The 21,347-nt window shown below is 33.8% G+C and overlaps 2 protein-coding genes across 2 annotated transcripts in view; both read right to left on the minus strand.

Moving 5' to 3' along the window:
- The window catches only part of LOC122299188 (probable disease resistance protein At4g27220), a 30,370-nt gene extending 9,549 nt beyond the window's left edge, over positions 1 to 20,821 (minus strand). Inside the window, exons 1-6 of the mRNA XM_043109245.1 lie at positions 20,725 to 20,821; positions 17,493 to 18,566; positions 17,157 to 17,354; positions 13,172 to 13,254; positions 10,310 to 10,508; positions 9,437 to 9,534 (exon numbers count right to left, since the gene is read on the minus strand). The gene's annotated coding sequence lies outside the window, so the exon portion shown is untranslated. The remainder of the gene's footprint in view (positions 1 to 9,436; positions 9,535 to 10,309; positions 10,509 to 13,171; positions 13,255 to 17,156; positions 17,355 to 17,492; positions 18,567 to 20,724) is intronic.
- LOC122298806 lies at positions 5,202 to 6,626 on the minus strand. Its single transcript, XM_043108659.1, has one exon. It carries the CDS (start codon positions 6,624 to 6,626, stop codon positions 5,202 to 5,204), a length of 1,425 nt encoding a protein of 474 aa, XP_042964593.1.
- Positions 20,822 to 21,347: the final 526 nt, after the last annotated feature.

Raw genomic sequence — 21,347 nt, forward strand, 5'->3', positions numbered from 1 at the left:
ATTTACAGGAACAACATACACACATAAATTGCAATTTTTACAACATTCATTCAAAACTTTCAATATCTTTTCTCTAAACATTTAGCCTTAACCCTTGTTCATTTTAAGAGTGATACCCTGTATTCAGTATAGTTTTATTGAAGTAGTATTTTAATTTAATTAAAATATTGGTACTTTTGTTTTAACTTGATTGTATTTTTCATTGGATTTATTTTATGATTTTTTTAAGTTGTGAAATTTATTTTGATATGCTTTCTTAGTATTAATTACTGTTTTGTGTTTAAATTTCTTTTTAATTTAAATTAGCTTATTTTTAGATTTTAAATTATGTCGTTAATTTTTACTAATTATTTCTTTTATTTTAGCCAGATACTGTGTTTAAATTATTTTATTCAATTTATTGCTTTTAAAATTATTTTTCGTTGGATCAATTTCATTACTCAAGATGTGAAGATTGGACCTCATTTCTTTTTTCTATTTTTTCTTTTTTCTCTTTTCCTTTTTCCCCCTTTTCTTTTTTTTTTTCCTTCCCATTTTTCTCCGGTCTCTCTCTCCCCTCCCGCACGACAGCTCTCACCTCTCTTCCCGTTGTTTTTTTTTCATCCCGCCGTAGCACCGTTGTTCGTCGGCCGTGCTTCTCAGCACCCCTTCCATCCTCTTCCCCACCTACTGGCGTCCATCCCTTTCCATTTTCAGACCACCCAGTGCCGCCGATAGCCACCACGAGCCCCTCCAAGCCGCGGCGTCCATTTGCTCTAGTGCCGCCATCACTCCACCTCTGGCCACCATTTCTTCACTACTTCATCATCAGTCTCTTGCCGAACTAACCCGCCCATTTCCAGCTCCAATCCGTCTTTGGAGTAACCATCACTAGCTAAAATCCAATTGGGCCATTTTTTTACTTCCACCGCCATTTTCGTCGCCACCCACGACCAACCACCACTTCCACTAGCTTCACCAACACCTCTAAACCCTTCCCTATCAATTCCAAGTCTTAGTTTGTGCCCATTCAAAAGTAGGTATTTTGAGACCCACGACCTTAGTGCGATTTGCACTATTTTTTTTTTTTTTATATAGGAAATATCAACCTTTCATTAAAAGAAACTACAGACATTTATCAAGCCAAATAGCTTGAGAAATAAAGTCTGGACAACAGTCATCCCACATAGAGATATTCTCGACATTCCAAGCATATCGGGCAAGAATATGAGCTACCCGATTACCTTCTCGATAAACATGTTGAAAAATACATTCAACAAACAAACCACACAACTTTCTAATTTCAATCAATAAAGGAGTGAGCATAGCATCTGGTTCCACATCATTGTTTAGCGCCTGAACAGCCATCAAACAATCTGATTCCACCAACAATCTTTGGATTCCCCTACTAGCACATAGCTGTAACGCACGGAAAATGGCCAAGAGTTCAATAGCTTCTGCATTAAGAACTTCATATTCAACCTTACTTGCTACTGTAATGACATTACCCTTGGCATTCCTGAGCACCATACCCACTCCAGCCTTATGAATATCCGCAAATAAAGAACCATCGACATTAAGTTTTAACCAACCAGAAGGAGGGGGTTTCCAATCATAGAATTCACGTATTTAAAGCCTAGAGCATTGTTTCAAATCAGAATAGGCTTTTAACAAAGATAAAGTGTGATCAATCACCTGTTGAACTGCAACAACTTTCTGCTCATGAACCATCTGATTTCTTCTCCACCAGAAGCCCCACATAATCGCAAAAAACACATCCAGTTCAGCACCCGTACCATGTGGCAACAGAGCCAAAGCTACTTGCTGAACTGTCAGATCAGTCTCAAGATGCTGAATTAAAGGAACAAGAGAAGACCAGCATGGGGAAACTATAGGACAAAAAATTAAGGCATGTGATGTTGTCTCAACTTGCTGGGTGCAAAAACAGCATGGGCCTTCAATAAGAATGTGTTTCCGAAGAAGGTTCTGTTTAGAGGGAAGAATATCCCTACACGCCCTCCACGCGAAAACCTTTATCTGGTTGGGGACTCTCATCTTCCACAAGGCCTTCCACAAAGATTGTTGTTGCCTAGCATTAGAGCACTCGCCTCTACAGCCCTGAAGTTGAGTTTTGAAAAATCTATAGCAGCTTTTAACGCTAAATCTACCATTTCTTTCACAGGACCAAATCATTTTATCAGGTTGCTCATTTGGGAAGATCAAAACTTTTAAAATATCTGAGACTAATCTTGGATTGAAGAGAGCTCGAAGCTGGCTCAAACTCCAACCTCGCTGAGCATCATCAAATAAACTATCAACAGACGCATCCTGAAGAACTTCTGGAACTAAAACAGCTTCCTTCATCAAAGATTGATGGCCCGGAATCCAGGGGTCCTTCCAAAGTTTAGTGGTTTTACCATCACCTATTCTCCAAGAGCATCCATGACTCATCAACTTCGTCGCCTCCCAAATACCACGCCAAGTGAAAGAAGGGTTTCTTCCTAAACCAGCAGCTAACAAATCTCCTTGGGGAAAATACTTTGCCTTAAAAATTTTGTGAAGCAAAGAGTCTGTCTCATTCAAAATCCTCCACCCCTGTTTGGCTAACAAAGACAAATTGAACACCCGTAAATCCTTGAAACCGAGACCCCCTTTCCCTTTTGGTTCACACATTTTTTTCCAGCTCATCCAAGCAATTTTCCGTTCCTCCTTTCTCTGGCCCCACCAAAATCTGGACATCATAGACTCTAAATCTGAACAAAGAGAGATAGGGAGAAGGAAACAACTCATAGAATAGGTTGGGATCGAAAGAGCTACTGCCTTAATCAAAATCTCACGCCCCCCCTGTGATAACATAGACTCCTTCCAACCCTGAAGCTTCTTCCAAACCCTTTGTTTTATTTCATCAAAAGCCTTAGACTTCGCTCGACCAACGGCAGGAGGGAGGCCCAGATATTTCTCATAATTTTGTACTTCCGATACACCCCATAGGTTCATCAACTCAGCTTTAATATCTCTGGACACATTGCCACTGAAAATCATGGAAGTTTTCTCCATATTAATTTTTTGGCCCGAAGCATATTCATACTTCTCCAGCAGCGCTTTGATTTTTTTGTTCTCAGCAACATTAGCTTTGCAAAAGATAACGCTGTCATCGGCAAACAACAAGTGATTAATGGAGGGCGCATTCCTACAAAGTTTGATGCCTGAAATCTCCTTGCGAGTGGCTGCAGCCTTCAACAAAGCTATCAGACCCTCAGTAACAAACAAGAAGAGATAAGGGGATAAGGGATCCCCCTGACGAATCCCTCTGCTTGGGACTATACAACCCTTTGATGCTCCATTCACTAAGACTGAAAAAGAGGAGGATTCAACACAAGACATGACCAAATCAACAAACCGAGTATTAAACCCCAACATACCCATCACTTCCTTTAAGAAACCCCATTCAACTCGGTTGTATGCTTTACTCATATCGAGTTTGAGAGACATAAAGCCTTTTTTTCCTTTCTTCTTCATTCTCAAAAAATGGACTAATTCATAAGCTACAAGCACATTGTCCGAGATGAGACGACCAGGCACAAACGCACATTGAGAATCTGAAATGATCCTTGGCAAGACTTTCTTAAGTCTATTAGCAATGACCTTTGAAATAAGCTTATAAAGCACATTACATAAACTAATAGGACGAAAGTCAGCCACTTTTGTTGGATGCAACATCTTAGGAATCAACATGATAAAAGTATGGTTTAAGAAGGGGGGCATCATACCAGAGTGTAGCACATCTAGAACAGCGAGAGAAACTGACTTACCTAGAATAGGCCAGTAGTTCTGATAAAACAAAGGTGCCATCCCATCGGGTCCCGGAGCTGAAGTAGGTTCCATTTGTTTTAAGGCTGAAAAAACCTCAAACTCAGTATACGGCTTGGTTAATTCTTCATTCATCTCACCTGTCACTTTTCCTACCAAATCCCCCAGGAAATCACTCGTTTCTCGTTGAAAAGAAGCTGAGAAAATATTCCTGAAATATTCGACTATCAGTTGGTCTCGCTCTTCCCCAACCTTCCATTCTCCAGCATCATTCTGCAGCTTCTCAATAAAGTTCTTTCTCTTTCTGTGAGAGGCCTTTGAATGAAAAAATTTTGAGTTTTGGTCCCCCTCTCTCAACCATAAAGCTTTCGCCCGCTGTCTCCACATAATTTCATCCCTATTTAACCATTTATGGACCTCATTCCTGGCATGATTATGAGCTGCTTTACTCAAACCCATTGAATCACCATCTTGAAGGAATTGAAGATGCTCTTTCGCCTGCTTCAGCTGTCTCTGAACATTCCCAAAAACCGTGTGGTTCCATGCTTTAAGTCTCTGCCCACATACCCCTATTTTTTGCATCACATCTTCCATCTTGTTTCTTCCAGCAGAGAGAACCCATGTGTCTTGTACAATTTTATCACAACCTGATTCCCCAATCCGCATAGCCTCGAATCTGAACACTCTATTAGTCATCCTCTCAGTTTTACGAATATCAGAAACCAAACTAATTGGAATGTGATCTGAATAGGCTACTCCTCCATGAACCACTTCAGCTTGCGGAAACAACACCCACCATCGGGAATTCCCAAAGAAACGATCTAACCGTTCGCATACTCTAGATTCTAGGTCACGCCCATTACACCAGGTATATTTAGGACCTCTAAAACCAATATCCCGAAGAGAACAAGCATCCATCGTCTGCCTAAAATCATTCATTTGGCTCTGCGACCTATCCCTTCCCCCCAACTTCTCATGACTGAATAGAATTTCATTAAAATCCCCAAAAACCAACCAAGCCTCATCATCCCAGCGACACAAAGAGCGTAGTAAATCCCACGATCTCCATCTCTGAGAAGCATCAGGATTACCGTAAAAACCGGTAATAAAATACTTCAAAGACTTAGAAACATTCTCCTCAACACAAGCATCGATATGGTTCTTTGAGTAACTCAAAATAGAAAGATTAAAATCCTTGCCCCACAACAGAGCAAGACCCCCACTATTACCCTCCCTATCAATTGCTAAGCAATTCACAAAACCAAGAGAAAACTTGCACCGGTCAAAATCACGTACCGTCAAACGTGTTTCCTGGAGAAACACTATATCGGGAGCTTCCTTCTTTATTAAGTCGCGAAGGACCTGAATGCCGCGTGGGTTCCTAAGCCCACGGGCATTCCAACTGAGGCACTTCATGGCTCTCGGCGGTGCTGGGACCCAACCACCGCCGTTGGGAAATCATGAAAAACCTCCGACTCAATGATCGGAAGAGGAGACACCATCGTCCTCTTAGCATCTCGAACCTCTGTTTCCCCATCTTTCACCGTTACTTTCCTTTTTCTTCCCGAAGGCAGATGTTTGGGGGATACTGAAATTGGAGACTTCGGTTTGTCAAGAATAGAAAGACATTTCCACTTACGACCCTCCAAGACGTTGGGCTTACTGCGTCTAGACCCCGCTGGAACCTCCTGGGCCTTCGGCTTAATGAAATCCACCTTAGCGCCAGGATTGTTTAAGCCCATTTCCACAGCATTACCTGAGTCTAGTGAAGATTCTAGGCTCACCTTTTGAATAACCGAATCCTCTCTCTGTAATTCTTTATCCACTGATATCAACACATGCATATCATCCGCCTCTGTTTCCTTGATAACCACCTTTGTAATCGCTTTCTCCGAATCAGCAACCATCGTTGGAATCACGGAATCGTGGACCTCCGTCACAGTCACTGAAGCTACACAAACTGTCCCAAGATTTTCGCCTGGATCTGAACCCGAAGAACCATCCTTCCTATTTTGTGAATCCAGAGGAACCGAGGCATCCGCCTTATTTTTATCAGATTCTTGAGCAACTTCCCGGCTATGCCCGCGTCTTGTAAATTGTATTCCAGCACGCAACCAGTTACCATAAGGGAATCCTTCCTCCCCAACGCTGTGCTGTTGATCTTTCCATTTCACACACTCCGAATGACTATGATTCAATAGACCGCAGCAATAACAAAAATTGGGTAACCTTTCATAAGAAAATCGAATCCACACAGGTTTCTCAAGGCCAATATTCACCAGTTTTCCACGTAGTAGAGGTTTTGAAATGTCCATGGCAACCCTTACACGCAGAAATTCACCCCACGCTACTTCTCCTTTTACAATATCCACTTCAATGACTCTGTCAATCTTGCTACCTAACAGACTTCCCATATACTCATTTCGAGCAATGAAAGGTAAATCGTGCAATCTTACCCAGAAAGACGCCTCGGTGAACTGGATTTGATGCACTTGTTGATGACCTTCCACCTCCTTAACCAACACCAAGTGTTTATCGAAAGACCAGGGACCATCTCTAATGACTCGGTCCTTATCACATTCATCATCAAATTCGATTAGCATGATAGAAGAATTTAGATCTCTGAATTTTATACCCCTAACCGGCCTCCAAGCTCTCCTCATAGTATGTTTGAAAGCCTCCCGATTATAATGACGATGAGTGAGCAATTTGACTACCAAACATTTTCCACCACTTAGAACGGCATCTTGCAGCTTCCCTACATCAACAATGATCTCCTCACTCTCAGCTTCCGTGAGAGAGAGATTCTTGTACATTTCCTCCAGATTGACCCCCATCGAAGCCCTTTCCCAAGCACCCCGCCGACAGTACCCCAGTGAACGAAAACGAGACTAAATGACTCAAAAGACCTGCACTAAGCCAGGAGAAAAAACCTCTACATAGGGAAAACCCTAGGAGAGGAAATCGTAACCAGGGATCGCGATTTGCACTATTAAGTCGCCTTGTCGTCGCTTTTTGCACCTTCGTGATTATTCGAAAAATATTTTATAGCACTGTAAGTATTTTTCAAAATTCCTTTAAGATTTAAATGTATTTTCTCTTTAACAATACATTGTGTTTTGGTTGGTTGTGCCGGACTGAGTTCAAGGAATCGAGAGTTTATTGGATTGGAGGATGGAGATATTTGTGATTGGTTGATGTTGGAATTTGTTGGTTATTGGATATTGGTTTCGTGTCATACATTGCATAGTGCACGTATGTTCATGTTTGTAAAATGAAAACTGGGTTTTCGCATAATTGCATGCATGATCATGTGTTGGAAATGGAACTAGATTTTCATGTGATAAGTAATTTTGAATATGTTTGAAATGAATGAATTGACCGATTTGAGTTAGAGGTATTGTAGGAATGGTGGTAAGCAGGGATAGTGGTAAAGTTCCATCTGCAATTCCTGCCTGCAGACAGAGTTGTAGGGATGGTGGTAAGTAGGGAATATGGTAAAATCTCGCATGTTATTCATACCTACAGTGCATGCGTAGGGATGGTGGTAGAGTCTTACATGTGATTCCCGCCTATAGTGCTCTGATGGTTTGGTTAATGGGCCATTTTCTGAAAAAAAAAAAATAAAATAAAATAATGGCAAAATTGGATTTTTGGGCCAAAATAGGATTTTGGTGTGTGGAAAATGTAGATTTTTGGACCTCATGCATATGACATCATGTTCATGCATATTGTCATTGCTTAATGTATTTTTATCATATGGACTGTTTGGATTATTACTTACTTGCGGTACCGTCTTGGATACCGTAGATTTTGATACAGATGACGAGGAGGTTGAGTCTGAGCATGCGGCTCCGCAGAAGGAGTGATCGGGGATCTCTATTGTGGGTTGTGACTTATTTCTTGACTTTAGTTATTACTTTTGGTTTGTATTATATTTTTACTGGTTATTTGTAATATTTTTAATACGCTTCTTTTTAAGCGAGTTTGTATTTAAAAAAATTCTGGTACTTAGTCGAGTGACTTTATTATTCCGCTGCATTATTTGTTGTATACGTGTTGCATTTATACACACTTAATACGTGGCGATGGGATGTGTGACCCGTGTTGTCATCATTTCGGACGCCTCGATTCTCAAGTTTTTGTACGTGGGGGTCAGGGGCATCACAAAGAGATATATAGTTTGTACTGTAGTATTCTTATTTCACTCATTGAATAGTATTTTCTGATAACCTATCTACTATCTACTCTTGTATTAGTAAAAGAGTATGTATAACTCTTGTGTGTATAGAAGGTGTTCTACACGGAAAATAATTGAATCACTACGTGTAAGTGATTGCAAGTGTAGAGGATGTTCTACACAGATTCTTTGTAGCGATGTTGCTCAAAAGTGTAATAAGTTTCTATCTTTACATGAAGGAGGTTGAATAAAGAATTTAAGAGCACTCAAGGGGTAGCTTGGGGCGAGGATGTAGGCAATGAGACCAAACCTTGTTAAAATACTAAGTTTGTTTCTCCTATATCCTTACTCGTTATATTTACTGTTATTTCGTATTGTGTTCATATTTTATATTGTATATTTGATTTATAATTGTAAATTTTTAAAACCAACATAATTCACCCCCTCTTGTATTAGTCATCTGGATAACAATAGGTATCAAAGTAAAGGCTCTTTTGTAAGACTAATTATCTTTTGAATTAAAATCTTATATCTAACATTGCAGCTACATTTGGTAAAAACCAATCTAGAAGCTGGCATATACTATTTTACAAAGACAATTACATATTATGAAAAGCTAGAATGAGAATTTTCTTTCAGACTCAAGGTCGAGCATTTGGAAATGTATTATAAACAAACCTTATATCCTAAAAAAAAGTTGTTGATGGAGTAAATGTTAACAAGAAAAAAAAAGAGTTAAATCGTGAAGATGAGAGAATTTTAATGTTGAATTCAACGGTTATAAATCTCCTATTAACATGAACAAGTTCAATAGAATAATGACTTGCAATACGGTAAATGAAACTTAGGATACATTGAAAGTTACTTATGAAAGAACTTTGCAAGTCAAAGAATCAAAAATTTATATTCTTACTCATGATTATGAAATGTTTAAAATGAATAATGATGTATCTATTTCCATTATATACACTCGTTTCACTAACATCATATACAACTTGACAACTCTCGGCAAAGTTTATTCCAACGAGGAGATAGTAAGAAAAATTTTCAACTCTGCCAACATATTAGGAATCAAAAGTGAACAAACAATTCTTGAAGTTAGAGACTTTAAGAAACTCGAAGTAAATGAATTTATCGAGTCACTTATCATCTATAAGTACACACTGAAAAGAGGTGAAGATGAAGGAAAGCTAAAAAAGGGATTAACACTTAAAGCTATTCTTCATGAAAGAGAAAATGATGAAAATGAAAAAAGTGACGAAAAAAATAAAAAAGTTTCAATGATAATAAAGAGAATTAAAAGATTCTTAAAGAGAAATAAAATTTTCATGAAAATCTGTCAAAATATTTTTTAAGAAAGATATATGTAGAAATGACTTTTTAATTTATTATAAATACAAATAAATATAGACAAATTAAAAATAATTTTTGTATGCATTAATAAGTGAGGAAGAAATTAGTAAGTACCTTTTAATTTTGCAAAATCAACTCCTCCTTTCAGCTCTTTAATCTGAGTTTGCAGCATTCCCCCTTTCTTAGACGGACTACCTCAGCCAATCTATCCTCTGCAAAAAGAAAGACACCAGTGTCTAACTCTGAGGTTGTAGTCATGTTTTTGTAACTCTGAGCGCACAATTTACAAAATTTTAAGGATGAAAAATAAACAATTTCTTAGCCACAATTTTTGTGGGTCAGTCAAGCAAAGGACACGGACTTTGGTTATTTAGATCATGTTGTGGGTATCTAGCTATTACCATTTTTATTTGTCTTTTAGTGTCGGCGTCCAGCGTAATACTTTTCTACTATTTGATGATACAATTATTGATAGTCAAATGGTCAATATAGATATTCATTCTTGCAACGTTTTAACACTAGTGAAAGGCCGGAATAGATCTGGTACGTGATAATGGGAATAATAAAAATTTTATAAAATAAAATATTATTTATATTTACAATTTTATGCACATAATCTTACATACTAACATGTTAATCATTAAAAATATAAAACTTTTAAAAATTCAAAATTCAAATTAAAAGAAAAAATTGATTAAATAAGACTATCGTTGAATAGGAATAACATATAATATTGACATCTCAAGTACTACCAACACGTATTTTTGTATCAAATTATATAGTCTATATAATACGATTCATTATATTAATAAACATCATGAACAAGTATTTACAAAGTTTGTGACCAATTTTAAAGTATTTTTGTTTTTCGGCATTCCTTTATAAGGTAACACGCATATATCGTCAACACGTAATTAAAAAATTTGTGACCAATTAAAAGTAATTTTTGCATGCATTAATAAGTGAGAGGAAGAAATTAGTAAGCACCTCTTAATTTTGCAGGATCAACTCCTCCTTTCCGCTCTTGATCTGAGTTTCCAGCATTCCCCGCCCCTACTCATACAGACAACCAATCTTATCTCTGAAAACGAAAAACAAAAGTGCCTAACTCTCTCCTCTCCTCTCCTGATAATGCTCTATGGTATCGGCCAGGCTGCAATCAATCATGTTTTCCATTTACGTTTGCCTGTACAGGAAACCTCGTGAAAAAAAGCGAAAAAGATAAATAACTCTGACCCCACAGTCTGCAAAAAGTTAATAGAAAAAATACACAAAAGATCTCTTAGCCAATCTATCCTCCGCAAAGTGGAAGACAAAAGTGTCCAAGTATGACGTTGTAGTCATGTTTTAGTAACTCCGAGCCCACAACAGATTTCTTAGCCACACCTTCCCTGAATCTTAGCCATTTCCTGTTGTCTTGTAGTGTCGGTTGCAGAGTACTTTTGTCGACTGCGTTCAAGGCAACTTTTCGATTATTTGATCGGAGTTTGATGCATGATAATGATTTTGAGCACTGCCTCATGTTCTCTCTCTCTCTCTCTCTCTCTCTCTCTCTCTCTCTCTATATATATATATATATATATATATATATCTATTTCTCACTTATTAATGCAAATATTTGTTGATCAATTGCAGGTGAGTTATGTTAGAGTTAGAGATATTTGCCGAATTGAAAAGAAATTTATTATTTATTAACTCACACATTATATATCACATTTTTTTTAAATTTTTTTTTGAATTTATTATTTTTAAATGAATTGAATTATTCTACTATTATCTATATATAATATTTGATAAATAAAAAAAAAGTGTCACATGTGATGTAAGAACTTATGTTTAAAATTTTTCATTTACAAATAGAACAACGGATGAATCAAGTCAGATCTGGTTTGGAATCTTTGGATAGAGTTGGATCTTTCCTGAATCGACACCACCTCCCAACAAATAGATCAACGGATAAATCATCCAGATCCCAACACAACACGCTAAAAAAAATAATGAAAGTAAATTATGAGAATTAAAAATATTTCATCTCTTCTATTATTGGATAAACTTAAAATTAGATTTAAACTTAACGCTATATTTTTAGATCCAACAACTCAAATTTCATTGTGTAGTGATTGTTATACATTCAAAGAAATTTCTTTTACCATCCACAAATGGATGTTCATTTACTTAATGAGGAATGATTTGGCTAAGCAAATAACTTAATTCCATCAAAATAAAATAAAAATAATTTGTATTATTTTAGATGTGTAAACTTCACACAATCACTTTAACAAAAGTGACTCCCGCATGAGATGCACTTAATATATATATATATATATATATATATTTTAAATCTACTTTTCAGGATGAGTCATTTTTTTAAGTAATAATTATTTCCTCAATCAGTAAATAAAATTAAAAATTAAAAAAAAATAAATATAAAATGAGTAGTAAATAAATAATAAATTAGTAGTAATCCTATCATTTTTCTAAAAATATCAGCAAGTCAAATATTGCAGGCTGGCCATCCAATGGACGAGAGCCACAGGACTTTCGGGGGTGACAAATCACCAAATGTTCTTCATGTAGACATTGTTTTGATAATGATAAACATCGATCAAAGCTAATCACAACAATGCTAACTCCAAAAAAATTTTCTCACGTGCGGGAAAGTTCTTGAGTAATTGCGTTAGTTAATCTTATAAGTCTAAATTGTAACTTCATTTAATGAATAAATGCAATGAAGCATATTTCTATAAAAAAAAAAAAAAAAAAAAAACAAAAACAAAAATTTTTTCATGAAAACTTCATGTAGACACTGTTTTGTAATATACTAATCATCGAAAAAATAAATAGACTCAAAAGTTGAGGGAAGGTCCATATATAGACTCATTCAATAAAAGACCCAAACAAAAATGAATACGTACAGCAAAGTATTTTTAAGCTAAAGTATTTAATCTGATAATTTAAAACCAAAAAGACAATTAATACTGCAAATATAAATCAAAACTTGATATGGACAAGCGTGACCCTGAAAATAGCATCAATTTGGTATTTACTATTTTAGATGTATGCAAAACATAATCAATTTCAGACAACCTTACTTTCTAAGATAAATTTAAAAAAAAAAATTAAATTTTAAATTTTTTCAACCTTATGCTTTTAGATAAACTTTCAGACAAGCTTACTACCCACAATTATGGTGTTCATTAGGTTCAATTTGGTAACAAAAAATTTTTATCTTAAATTTAAAATTCTCATCTCCTTATTACAATTTTTTAAAATCTCCATATAAAATATAATAAATAATTCAACTTTTTTAAATTTTAAAATAATAATAATATCTTAAATTCAAAATTTTCATTCTATTTACTAAGCAAAACCTAATTTTTTTTTTTTTGTCACTTTATTGAAGAAGTTGAGTAGAAAATTAAAGACGAGGTTTTCATGACTAGTCATTTCCTTTTGTCTTGTAGCGTCGGGTGCAGAATACTTTTGTCGACAGCGTTCAAGGCCACTTTTATATTATTTGATCGGAGTCTGATGATACACATTAATTTATGGAGTCAAAATAGCCAGTCGAAAATTGGGGCAAGTACCAAGTTACCAACATGTTTTTTTTTTTTTGCATTAAATTGTCTTGTCTATATACGATTGATTTAACCAACTGTAGATATATAGTAGATGCCGATATTTTCATTAACATCATGAACAAGTTTTTATAAAGTTTCCAACCAATTTTGAAAGTATTTTCAAGGTAACGTTAACACATATCTCGTGAACAAGTAATTAAAAAATTTGTGACCAATTAAAAGTAATTTTTCGGATGCATTAATAAGTGAGGATAAAATTAGTAAGAACCTCTTAATTTTGCAAGATCAACGACTTCTTTTAGCTCTTCTGAGTTTTCAATATTCCCTCTTTCTCGGACAAACTCAGCCAATCTATCCCATGCAAAAAGAAAGATATAAGTGTAATTCCGAGCCCACAATTTGCAAAAAAACTTTAATGATGAAATATATAATAAATTTCTTAGCCACACTTTTACATGTGCATGTTTTGTTTAAAAATTATCAAAAGTGATTGATACTCTTTTTGACATATGCAAAAGGTATAGATAATTTTGTTTGAATATTTTGAAAAGTAAATAATATTCATTTTGTCATGTGAAAAGTAAAAATATTATATTTGAAACTTTTGAAAAGTGAATAATATTTTCTTTAACAATTGCAAAAATGAGAAACTTTTATTTGAAATTTTGAAAAAATGGGTAGTGCTCCTTTTCAACTTGTAAATCTTTTTACATTTGAAAATAAGGTCTCATATGCCTATAAATAGCTCAATTGAAATCTTCAAATTTACAACAAGAGCATACACACATCAATTACAATTTTTACAAAATTTATTGAAAACTTTCAATATCTCTTATCTAAGCATTTAACCTTAACTCTGATTCATTTTAAGAGTATGATACCCCGTATTTTATCATAATTTTATTGAAGGAGTATTTTAATTTAAATAAAATATTGGTACTTTTGTTTTAAATTTATCATATTTTTAATTGGATTTATTTTATGATTTATTTTAAATTGTGAAATTTATTTTGATGTACTTTCTTAATATTAATTATTATTTTGTGTTTAAATTACTTTTTAATTTAAATTATTATTTTTTTGAATTTTAAATTATGTTGTTAATTTTTACTAATTATTTCTTCTATTTTAGAAGGATAGTGTTTAAATTATTTTATTCAATTTATTGCTTTTAAAATTGTTTTTCGTTCGATCAGTTTCATGACCTAAGATGTGAGGATTAGACCTCATTTTTTTTTCTTATCTTTTCTTTTTTCTTTTTCTTTTTTCCTTCTTTCTTTTCTTTCTTCCCATTTTTCTCCAATCTCTCTCTCTCCTCCCGCGCGATAGCTGTCTCCTCTCTTCCCGTTGTTTTTTTTTCATCCCGCCGTAGTGCTGCCGTCCGTCGGCCATGCTTCTCAACCCCCCTCCCATCCTCTTCCCCACCTACCAGCATCCATCCCCTTTCATTTTCAGACCACCTAGTGCCGCCGATAGTCACCACGAGTCACTCCAAGCCATGATGTCCATTAGCTCTAGCACCGCCGTCACTCTACCTTTGGCCACTATTTCTTCACCACTTTATCACTAGCCTCTTGCTGATCTAATCCACCCATTTCTAGCTCCGATCATCACCGGAGCAACCACCATGAACTAAAATCTGATTGGGCCATTTTTTACTTCCACTGCTATTTTCGCCGCCACCCACTACTAACCACCACTTCCACTAACTTCACTAACACATCTAAACCTTTCCTATCAATTCCAAGTCTTAGTTTGTCCCCCTTCAAAAATGAGTATTTTGAGACTCATGGCCTTAGTGCGATTTGCACTATTACGTTGCCTTGCCGTTACTTTTTGCACTTCTGTGATCCTTCGAAAAATATTTTATAACACTCTTTAAGTATTTTCCAAACTTCTTTTAAGATTTAAATATATTTTTGATTTAACAATACATTGTGTTTTCGTTGGTTGTGCCGGATTGAGTTCGAGGAGTCGGGAGTTGGTTGGATTGGAGGATGAAGATATTTATGTGATTGGTTGATGTTGGAATTTGTTGGTTATTAGATATTGGTTTCATGTCATACATTGCATAGTGTGTGCATATTCATGTTTGTAAAATGAAAAGTGAGCTTTCGCATAATTGCATGCATGATCATGTGTTGGAAATGGAAACTAGATTTTCTTGTGATAAATGATTTTGGGTATGTTTGAAATGAATGGATTGAAAGGTTTGAGTTAGAAGTATTGTAGGGATGGTAGTAAGCAGGGACGGTGGTAGAGTCCCGCCTACGATTTCCGCATACGGTACAAGCTTAAAGATGGTAGTAAGCAAGGATGGTGGTAAAGTCCTACCTACGATTCCTGCCTACAGGCGGAGTTGTAGGGATGGTGTTAAGCAGGGACGGTAGTAGAGTTCTGCCTGTGATTCCAGACTACAGTGCTCTAATGGTTTGGTTAATGAACAATTTTCTAGGAAAATGACGAGATTTGATTTTTAGGCCAAAATGAAATTTTGGTATGTGTGGAAAATGTGGATTTTTGGACCTCATGCATATAGCATCATGTTCATGTATATTGTTGTTGCTTAATATATTTTTATCTTGTGGGCTGTTTGGATTATTACTTACCTGCGGTACCGTCTTTTGTATCGTAGATTTTTACTGATTATTTGTAATATTTTTAGTTTTAAGCGAGTTTGTATTTAAACAAATTCTGGTATTTAGTTGATTGACTTTATTATTTCGCTGCATTCTTTGTTGTACACGTGTTACATTTACACACTTCACACGTTGCAATGGGATGTGTGACCCGTATTGTCGTCATCCCAGATGCCTCGATTCCCAAGTTTCAGTATTTGGTGGTCGGGGGCATCTCAAAGAGATATAGTTTGCACTGTAGTGTTCTTATTTCACTCATTGAATAGAATTTTCTGATAACCTATTTACTATCACTTCTTGTATTAGTAAAAGAGTGTGTAAAATCCTCGTGCATATAAAATGTATTCTACACAGGAAATAATTGAATCACTACGTGTAATGTGATTGCAAGTGTAAAGGGTGTTCTACACAGATTCTTTATAGTGGTGTTGCTCAAAAGTGTAATAAATTTTTATCTCCCCCTGAAGGAGATTGAATAGTGAATTTGAGAGTCCTCAATGGGTAGCTTGAGGCGAGGATATAGGTAGTGAGACCAGACCTCGTTAAAATACTGAGTTTACTTCTCTCATATCCTCACTCGTTATATTTACTGTTGCTTCGTATTATGTTCATATTTTATATTTGTATATTTGATTTATAATTGCGAATTTTTAAAACCAATACAATTCAATCCCTCTTTTGTCAGTTATCTAGGCAACAATAGGTATCAGAGCAAAGACTCTTTTTTAAGACCAACTATCTTTTGAGTTAAAATCTTATATCTAACATTACAGCTACATTTGATAAAAGCCAATCTAACAGCTGACATCTACTATTTTACCAACACAATTACATATTATCGAAAGCTAGAATGATAATTTTTCTTTAGGCTCAAGGTCGAGCATTTGGAAATGCGTTGTAAACAAACCTTATATCCTAACAAAAGTTGTCGATGGAATAAATGTCAAAAATGAAGAATAAGAGGTAGATCGTGAAGATGAGTGTCAAAAATGAAGAATAAGAGGTAGATCGTGAAGATGAGAGAATTTTAACAGCTATAAATCTCTTATATCAATAGGAACAAGTTCAATAGAATAATGACTTGCAAGACGGCAAAGGAAACTTGGGATACATTGGAAGTTACTTATGAATGAACTTTGCAAGTCAAATAATCAAAAATTTATATTCTTACTCATGATTATGAAATGTTTAAAATGAATTACGATGAATCTATTTCTAGTATATAGACTTGTTTCATTAACATCATAAACAATTTGACAACTCTCGACAAAATCTATTCCAACGTTGAGATAGTAAAAAAAAATTTCAACTCTCTCCCAAAATATTGAGAATCAAAAGTCATAACAATTCTTGAAGCTAAAAACTTTAAGAAATCCGAAATAAATGAACTTATCGACTCATTTACCACCAATAAGTACACAATGAAAAGATGTAAAGATAGAATTAAAAGATTCTTAAAAAGAAATAAAGCTCATTCATGAAATCTTTCAAAATATTTTTTAAAAAAGATATAAGTAAAAATGATTTTTTAATTTATTATAAATACAATAAATATAGACATATTAAAAATAATTTTTGCATGCATTAATAAGTGAGGAAGAAATTAGTAAGCACCTCTTAATTTTGCAAGATCAACTCCTTTCCGCTCTTGATCTGAGTTTACAGCATTCCCCCTTCTCATACAGACAACCTCAACCAATCTTATCTCTGAAAAAGAAAAACAAAAGTGCCTAACTCTCTCCTCTCCTCTCCTGATAATGCTCTACGGTATCGGCCAGGTTGTAATCAGTCATGTTTTCCATTTACGTTTGCCTGTACAGGAAACCGCGTGAAAAAAAGCAAAAAAAATAAATAACTGACTTTTTAATTTATTATAAATACAAATAAATATAGACAAATTAAAAATAATTTTTGTATGCGTTAATAAGTGAGGAAGAAATTAGTAAATACCTCTTAATTTTACAAGATCAACTCCTCTTCTCAGCTCTTTAATATGAGTTTTCAGCATTCCCCATTTCTCAGACGGACAACCTCAGCCAAGCTATCATTTGCAAAAGAAAGACACCAGTGCCTAACTCTGAGGTTGTAGTCATGTTTTTGTAGCTCCGAGCGCACAATTTACAAAATTTTAATGATGAAAAATAAACAATTTCTTAGCCACAATTTTTGTGGGTCAGTCAAGCAAAGGACATGGACTTTGATTATTTAGATCGTGTGGTCGGTATCTAGTCCCATTTTCTTTTGTCTTTTAGTGTCGGCGTCCAGCATAATACTTTTCTACTATTTGATGATACAATTATTGATACAGTTAAATGGTAAATATAGATATTCATTCTTGTAACGTTTTAAAACTAGGGAAAAGAATAGATCTACATGATAATGATAATGGGAATAATACAAATTTTATAAAATAAAATATTATTTATATTTACAATTTTATGCACATAATCGTACATACTAACGTGTTAATCATGAAAAATATAAAACTTTTAAAATTTCAAAATTCAAATTAAAAATAAAAAATTGATTAAATAAGACTATAGTTGAATAGGAATAAAATATAATATTGACATCTCAAGTACTACCAACACGTATTTTTGTATCAAATTATATAGTCTATATAATACGATTCATTATATTAATAAACATCATGAACAAGTATTTACAAAGTTTGTGACCAATTTTAAAGTCTTTTTGTTTTTCGGCATTCCTTTACAAGGTAACACGCATATATCGTGAACACGTAATTAAAAAGTTTGTGACCAATTAAAAGTAATTTTTGCATGCATTAATAAGTGAGAGGAAGAAATTATAATCACCTCTTAATTTTGCAGGATCAACTCCTCCTTTCCGCTCTTGATCTGAGTTTCCAGCATTCCCCGCCCCTTCTCATACAGACAACCTCAACCAATCTTATCTCTGAAAAAGAAAAACAAAAGTGCCTAACTCTCTCCTCTCCTCTCCTGATAATGCTATATGGTATCGGCCAGGCTGTAATCAATCATGTTTTCCATTTACGTTTGCCTGTACAGGAAACCGCGTGAAAAAAAGCGAAAAAGATAAATAACTCTGACCCCACAATCTGCAAAAAGTTAATGGAGAAATTACACAAAAGATCTCTTAGCCAATCTATCCTCCGCAAAGTGGAAGACAAGAGTGTCCAAGTATGACGTTGTAGTCATGTTTTAGTAACTCGAGCCCACGACAGATTTCTTACCCACACCTTCCTTGAATCTTAGCCATTTCCTGTTGTCTTGTAGTGTCGGTTGCAGAGTACTTTTGTCGACTGCGTTCAAGGCAACTTTTCGATTATTTGATCGGAGTTTGATGCATGATACACTTAATTTATGGATATTAATGATTTTGAGCACTGCATCATGTTCTCTCTATATATATATATATATATATATATATATATATATATAGAGTTTTGTTACGTATCAATATAATTACGTATTAATCTATATATTAATACTGATTTATTCATATTTAAAATTTAAATTAATACTATTTTTAGTAAAATTTACTTTTTAATCAATTACATCATATTAATACACAAATTAGTACATAATTATACTTACAACTATATTTTTCCATATATATATATATCTATTTCTCACTTATTAATGCAAATATTTGTTGAAAATTATAGAATGCAAATATTTGTTGAAAATTATAGGTGAGTTATGTTGTAGTTAGAGATATTTGCTGAATTGAAAAGAAATTTACTATTTATAAACCCACACATTATACACTATATTTTTTTAATTTTTTTTTGAATTTATTATTTTTAAATGAATTGAATTATTCTACTAATATCTATATACAATATTTGATAAAAAGAAAAAAAAGAAAAAAAAAAAGAACTTATGTTTAGAATTTTTCATTTACAAATAGAACAACGGATGAATCAAGTCAGATCTGGTTTGGAATCTTTGGATAGAGTTGGATCTTTCCTGAATCGACACCACCTCCCAACAAATAGATCAACGGATAAATCATCCAGATCCCAACACAACACGCTAAAAATTTTTTTCTCATGAAAACTTCATGTAGACAGTGTTTTGTATTAGACTAATCCTGAAAAGATCATCTTAACACACCACAAAAGTTGAGGGAAGGTCCATATATAGACTCAACATAAGCATCTCATCCTCATTCAATAAAAGACCCAAACAAAAATGAATACAGCAAAGTATTTTTAAGCTAAAGTATTTAATCTGATAATTTAAAACCAAAAGGACAATACTGCAAATATAAATGAAAACTTGATATGGACAAGCGTGACCCTGAAAATAGCATCAATTTGGTATTTACTATTTTAGATGTACGCAAAACATAATCAATTTCAGACAACCTTACTTTCTAAGATAAATTAAAAAAAAAAATTTAAATTTTAGATTTTTTCAACCTTATGCTTTTAGATAAATTTTCAGATAAGCTTGCTACCCACAATTACGGTGTTCATTAGGTTCGGTTTGGTAACAAAAATTTTTTATTTTAAATTTAAAATTCTCATCTTATCATTATAATTTTTTAAAATTTTTGTATAAAATATAATAAATAATTTAATTTTTTTAAATTTTAAAATAATAATAATATTAAAATATATTTTAATATCTTATTTTAAACTTAAAATTTTTATCCCATTTATCAAGTAGAACCTAATTTTTTATTTTTTTCACTTCATTGAAGAAGTTGAGTAGAAAATTAAAGACGATTTTTTCATGACGAGTCATTTTCTTTTATCTTGTAGTGTCGGTTGCAGAATACTTTTGTCAACAGTGTTCAAGGCCACTTTTCGATTATTTGATCTGAGTTTGATGATACACTTTAATTTATGGAGTAAAAGAGTCAGTCGAAAATTGGGGCAAAAAGATATATATCCACAAGTACCCAGTTACCAACATGTTTTCCTTTTTTTTTTTTTTTTGTATTAAATTGTGTCGTCTATATACGATTGATTTGAGCAACTGTAGATATATAGTAGATGCCGATATTTTGACTATATTCATGAACATCATGAACAAGAATTTACAAAGTTTCCGACCAATTTTAAAAGTATTTTCAAGGTAACGTTAACACACATATATCGTGAACAAGTAATTAAAAATTTTGTGACTAATTAAAAGTAATTTATTGGATGCATTCATAAGTGATCGAGGAAGAAATTAATAAGAACCTCTTAATTTTGCAAGATTAACCACTTCTTTCAGCTCTTCTGAGTTTTCAGTATTCCCTCTTTCTCAGACGGACAACCTCAACCAATCTTTTTCCTGGAAAAAGAAAGATAAAAGTGTAACTCCGAACTCACAATCTGCAAAAATTTAATAATGAAATACATAATAAATTTCTTAGCCACACTTTTCGTCGGTCAGATAATGTGGTGGACATCTAATCCAATTTTCTTGTGTTTTAGTGTCGGCATCCAGCGGAATACTTTCGTGAGGCGACAAAAACTCCCAACAAATAAAATCATCCGCATCCCAACACAACATTCTTAAAAAATTAATAAAACAAAATTAAGAGAATTAAAAATATTTGATTCTATTTGACCACTGAGAATTTTCAGATGAAAATTTTGAATTTTAAAATTAAATGTTAAAATATTATATTTTAATATTATTATTATTTTAGAATTTGAAAAAGTTAAAAAAAATTGAATTATTTATTATATTTTGTATAAGAATTTAGAAAAATTATAATGATAAAATAAAAATTTTGTGTTTGAGATAAAAAATTCCAATAGCTAAACAGATACAGGTTTGGTAAACATGTACTCAAAATTTTCATCTTTTCAATTCA

The sequence above is a fragment of the Carya illinoinensis genome, chromosome 16 (genome assembly GCF_018687715.1).
Source record: "Carya illinoinensis cultivar Pawnee chromosome 16, C.illinoinensisPawnee_v1, whole genome shotgun sequence".
NCBI classification, from domain to species: Eukaryota; Viridiplantae; Streptophyta; class Magnoliopsida; order Fagales; family Juglandaceae; genus Carya; species Carya illinoinensis.

Bases quoted from the DNA above. Each gene is read 5' to 3' on its own strand.
- LOC122298806 (XM_043108659.1), bottom strand. From the start codon at position 6,626: ATGGGGGTCAATCTGGAGGAAATGTACAAGAATCTCTCTCTCACGGAA.